The sequence below is a fragment of the Anastrepha obliqua genome, chromosome 4, assembly GCF_027943255.1.
Source record: "Anastrepha obliqua isolate idAnaObli1 chromosome 4, idAnaObli1_1.0, whole genome shotgun sequence".
In the NCBI taxonomy this organism is placed as follows: domain Eukaryota; kingdom Metazoa; phylum Arthropoda; class Insecta; order Diptera; family Tephritidae; genus Anastrepha; species Anastrepha obliqua.
The window spans coordinates 127,124,809-127,130,751 of record NC_072895.1 but is presented as its reverse complement, the minus strand read 5'-3'; the positions used below and the strand labels follow the sequence as shown (position 1 = coordinate 127,130,751).

General features: G+C 39.8%; 1 protein-coding gene across 1 annotated transcript; it reads right to left on the bottom strand.

Moving 5' to 3' along the window:
* Nucleotides 1–341: 341 nt before the first annotated feature.
* LOC129244561 (exostosin-3) lies at nt 342–4,731 on the bottom strand. The gene is made up of 5 exons (XM_054882257.1): nt 4,362–4,731; nt 4,168–4,293; nt 2,479–4,101; nt 1,575–2,411; nt 342–1,491 (listed from the first exon to the last, which is right to left on the bottom strand). The coding sequence occupies exons 1-5, from the start codon at nt 4,599–4,601 to the stop codon at nt 1,387–1,389; spliced, it is 2,931 nt and encodes a 976-aa protein (XP_054738232.1). The 5' UTR covers nt 4,602–4,731; the 3' UTR covers nt 342–1,386.
* Nucleotides 4,732–5,943: the final 1,212 nt, after the last annotated feature.

Here is a 5,943-nt window from a genome sequence, read left to right as displayed (position 1 = left end):
AAAGCGTTGTTCAACCCTCAGTTCCTACTTTAACAATACTTTGTGAAACATTTCTATTAAAAATTAAGTGCAAATTTGTTGTATAAGAAAATGTAGATTCTATGGTTTACCGTGGAACAGTTATACGTGTAAAAATTTAAAGAGCACAGAGACTTTACAAAAAATTTAATAAAAAGATAGTTCAGATCGGGCTTTTTGTTGTTGTAATTCGATACATTTTTGGTGTAAATTGTTTTTGTTTAGTAATTAATGGAAATTTAATGAGACAAAGTAGTAATAGCCTTACAACCTTGAGTGAAACCCATAAAGTTACCTTAATCTGGGTGTCGAGACATCGGAAACGCAGATGAACTGGCAAGAGGGTGATCTACCATTAATAACGCTCTTGCAGAATCGGCATTCACACCATTAGGTGCAGTTAAGAATATAATTTCCCTAAAATACCTCCGAATAGCGGATTGTAGGCGCAAAAAACAGAGAAAATGCAAAATTAGCAGAACGTTATGGCCCACCTACAACTTCAAGCAATCGTCGACATTGATAAACATGAAACGACGGGACGCCTGGAGACTAACGACAGTCATAACTGACTTTTGGTCTATCGGAGAACAAGCAGCCAAAATGTTCGAGAGTCTCGAACAACTGTCTGGCTTAGACGTCAACAACCTAATAAGATTCTTAAACCGCACAGACTGGATATAGTCTTGCTGTAAATGATAATGCTTTCTGATTAGAGCGCTTGTAAAATATACGGATACTAGTAATATTGCAAAATATGGTAAAAAATAATAAAATATAACCGCACAGGATAATCTATTATGTATACTATAAACATTTTTGTATTTAAGTTTAGAAAGGGAAGTCAGATTATTAATGAGTGGATGAATAGCTGTTACTGGTATATTTATTCGTCTATTAATCAGACTGGAATAGTTTACTGTGCCGATAAGTCAGTTAGCTCTATATATAAAATTATATATATGAGTTCGTATCTCCGCATGAAAAAACACAATATTTCACCAAGTATTCGTTTTGTCAATGCGTACCTACAAGAACAAATCGCCCATTTGCTGAGTCAGAACAAAAACAAAAAAAATGTTTAGATAAGTATGCAGAAATGATCATTAGGACCTCTTTTGTAAAAAATTCACGGCGATATCTATTAACAGTGTACCATTAGATGAACACGTTTCTTTACTTTTACTTAGGGAGGCATACTAAATATTTTATACAATTTTGGAGCCGTTTTTGTGGATTTGATTTTTTGAGTTAAAGCATTCCTCTAGCAAACGAGCGATATGTAGTTTTGATATATGTATGATTCATTCAAATTTTGTGCAGATAAAATAGCATCTAAATGTACATATTGTACTTTGAAATCAGCCTTTAGATGTACTTAAAACATTTTTGCTTGTCATGCGGTATTCGCGTTTTAAAAAGTATTGAATCAGCTCGATATTGTGTATTTAATAGAGGTGTATAGCCAAAAACCTGTATAGGAAAAATAATTGAAATTTAAAAGTTTTAAGAAATGTATCACATGTATGTCACTGCAATAATTGCACTTTACGAACCTGTACAAAGAAATTTATACATTTATGACGCTCTTGGAAGTGAGTGTCATCTTCGCTGAGCGACACTGGACATCCTGGACATCGAAAAGTCCAGCGTGATGTTACTTTTACAGGCGGTTTACGTGTTATGTGGGATACCAAGAAATTCATGGCGATATCCTCACAGTTCATGTACTCATCTACTTTGTCTCGTATCGCTTGTGGCAAGTGATACGTATACAAATACATGTAATATTTGTGAATGAACGCTGCTCCTGTCAGCACCATGCTTAGCTCACAACTGTAGTTCGAATTGTAGTTCCAATTGCGATTCGAGTTCAAATCCCATGCAAGAAAGCGCCCTGGAAATCCTACAACACGGTCACGGTGCTCACGCCAAACCCTGAAACCGAATAATATCTCATCATGACGTAAATGAGCATCGTCGTCCACCGAGAGAACCGCCTCTGTTTCAATAACATCGAATGGAAGGAAACGGTTATTTAAAGAGTTGCGTGGTGCACGTACCACCGATACAGGCACACCAATATCGGGCCAACGCAAATCATCCAGCGGGGGCTTTGGGGAGTTCCAAATTACCACTACCTTGTGTAGATATGGTAAGCCATAAAGGCGACCAAGAGAATCCATTAGAACTTGTTCACGCTCATATGTAAGTATCACGATAGTAAATTGTTCACGTGGATAGTTGCCCCCCAAAGCTTCACTGAACTCCTTTCCTGCGCCACCACTGCCTTTGCCGATAGGCCGAAAGCCCATATGCGATCCAAGAAATTTAGCTTCTGCGGGTAGCACAGGATCGAAAGGTAGTTGGGGATACATGTAAAAGGGATCAACCTAAAGGTTCAATTATAAGAACTTGAACAGTTGAAAAGTTCTTTGTAATATTTTTTTATATACTTACCCAATCATTCCATGCTTCATTCGATTGTGTACGTAAAATTGTGTAATTTCGCCTGAATGTAGGACTAGGATAGGGTGGTTCAATTGGACCCAAGGATTCTTCCGGCTCGGTATCTAATCCTACAGGTGGATCAGATTTGAGTGGTATAAATGTGTTGTTGAATACGCTTTGCGCGATAATAGGTGGCACTGGTCGTGGTGGTATACCAAGACGGTCACGCAGGCTTGCAATGACCGTATCAACCGTTGCTTGCACCGAACTTAGATAGCGCTCCCAAACTAGCCGACCTTGACGTCGCATTTGCAAAAGATCAGAATCCTGCACTGCTCGCAAAAGAAAGTGCAATTCTGTAATTCGAGCTTTAGGCAACATAAGTGCTAACCTCCGCCAATCTATAGTTTCAGCATATGGCATGTGCACTTCGTCGGCACCAAGTATAACAGGTATGGCGCCGGATCTTAGAGCTTCGTAAAGTCGCGCTAACATCAGTATAGAGCTGATACGCTTCTCTAATGGCGGAAGTATTAGGACAAAAGTAGACTCTTTGAGAATTGTTTTGCGCGAAGAGTCAGTACCACAAAGCGACCAATCCATAAATGCTTCTTCAACCGATTGCTCAGTGGCTGGAATACATTTGAATTGCAATAAGAATTTGTCTTGAGTGACGCCTTTAGACATCTCATCAAGATGATCCAGAATGAAATCATCTAACGGATGTGATTGAACTGTTTTGTTTAATGGACGCAGCTCTCCTTGAAAAGATAACAAATAAGTGCGACGAGCCGGAACCATTGGTGCACAATCTTGCCAAACATCACCACCAGGTGGCCCAAGAATGGGTGGTACAATAAGATCATAATTAGGACGGAATTGTAATAGTTCGAATGATGACTGTACAACTATGGCCCTCATTGTGTTTTGATGGAGCAAAGCGTTTGTGCGTGTTGAATGCAAATCACGTCGTGCCAAGTTTAGTAAAACGTGATTGCGACCATCACCACCCCAATACGGTAACTGGTAAAGTTTATCCATATCGATGGGTAAGTCGTCTTTAGACGATTGGAAAGTGGTTTTGTGTTCCTCCTCTTCAGCTGCGTATCGGTTGTTTTTCAGCAAATCATTTTCCAGCATGGCTTCACCAACTAAGACTAAAAAAATGCATGCCATCTTAGGTTCATGTACAATATGTGCATTATAGCCAAGGGTTTGCTTAATAGTTGTCTTTAAAAATCCGTCTATATCATATCCACTTCGCAACACATTATATGCATCTGGGTCATATAAAAAAACGGGGAAACCAGACGTAAGACTGCAGCGCGAGTGGTCAAAACAATTGTGCATTTCACAGTTTATTACTGCAGGCGCAATTATTCCAGCCATTTTTCGAGGCAACACGTTCGGATATAAAGTACGTGGTAAAGCTAAATCAGGAGTGTTACGTTGAACGGCTTCGCGTTGAGCCACTTGAGCTTGCTCTACAGAGATTTTTAATCGTTCCAACTCGGTCTGTTCACGCAATAAATCTTGCTTCAAATCTTCAATTTTTTGGTTGTATCTTCCAATATCCGATTGTAACTTCTGGCGTCGAGATTCCAGTTCTCGGAGTTCCACCGATACGGTGTTCTATAATAAATAAAAAATCAAATATAAATAACTTTTATATATAACTTTGCAGTGAAAAAATCTAACTTTTATACGCAACATCTCTTCAATTCGCATTTTCAAGTCACTAGCACGCATCGAACTAAAGTCTTCATAGGCATCTAGCAGGGGTCGACTGCGATGGACATCGGTAGATGGCACATCTGTTCCAGGCTGTTAATAATAATAGTTTATAACTACTACATATTGTTTCTATTCATAGGCGATATAACTGAACTTACATTTAACAAACTGCGATGGGCGAAGAGAGGCCAAAGTACTAGCAGTAGTAATACAAGCAGAATCAATTTATAAATGCGTTGGAAACGAAACCAAGTTAATCCCATTGTATTACTGACGCTAACACCTCCTATAGATCCACTACAGGCACTACCTCCTGGGCAGGAGCGCCCTATAGTATGCGGATTGTTTAGAAGTAGCGTATAGTTCGAAACTGAATCCATATCGAGTTTTGACATCATCAAAATCAAGCTATCATTTAACCGCTCTTCGTTTATTATATAAATAAATATAATGTGTGAATATGATCTTCTATTCCGCGTTTCATACAATAAACAATTTGCCTAAAAATTTACTATTTTGTCGATTAAAACAAACTAATATACGTACATACATTATATATATATATATGTATATTGCATTTTACTTTTTGAGATCACAATAGCAAAAATGCAACTTCTATTCACAAAGGGTTCACAACATGGCGAATTGAGTACTGAAGGTGACGTCTTTCTAAAACAGTTACTTTATTTTCCGCGGTTTTGGCGGGCCTGACGTCAGGTCCCTTTCCAATACAAAACCAATAAAAGGAGGAGAAAGTACATGCTTATAAAAATTCAGTGAATGCTTGGTAATATTGGGATTTGTGACTGTTAAGAAAATGTTCTGGCAAAAACCCAAATTGTGGTATTGTCACGGCATGGGGCGCTGCCGTGGTGGACCACTTGAATTAACCTTTATACCACATAGACCACTGCGCTTGCCTTGTCGAGCAGGTGGTCGTACGAAAAAGATGAATTCAAATACTGACTCAAGCGACCAAACTTCTACTGTAACGGGAACAGGTTACAATAGTCAAAGTGATACTGCCAAACATACGAAAAACGCTATGCAACGCATGGGTGCTATAGTCCGCGAAGACTTGGACCTGGAGAGTGTTGCAAGCGTAAATACAAACGAAGAAGAAGCTTTACTTCGCTCTCCGGTGAAGCTTGATGGTGCCAGTTCTGTGAGAAAGAAAGGGTCTAGAGCTAGGCCAACCAAGGAGGAGGTGAAAGCGAAAGCACGCTACAAGGCTGCGGTCAAAATCTCTGACCGGTTTAGTGGCATGGCCAATCTGACGCAAGCGGAAGCGGAACGACTGGCATGGGATAAAAAGGAAGTTGAAAAGGGCCGTGCTCACGCTGGATGTGCTGCATCAAACCTGGAGTTCGCCAACAAGGTTGAGGGGAGACTGGCCGAAAAAGGGCAGCGATTTACCGAAAACGAAGGTAGGATGCCCACCACAAAAAGTGCAAAAACGTTGCTGCAAAGCCAAACGTGAAGTACAGCAAAAAGAACGACGAAAAGCCGACAACGTCCAAAACAGCGGCGGCGCCGATGAGATTGCCAAAGAGCACTTCTGAAAACGTGCATCAATGGGCAACTCAGACAGGCTTGGGGATAAACGCCGATAAAACGGAAATGATACTTTTTACTAGAAGCTAAACGGCGTGGAACTGACTCTAAAAGACTACGCAAAGTACCTTGGAGTAATTTTGGATAGCTAACTGTTGAAAAACTAGAAAATTGTACGCAGTGAAA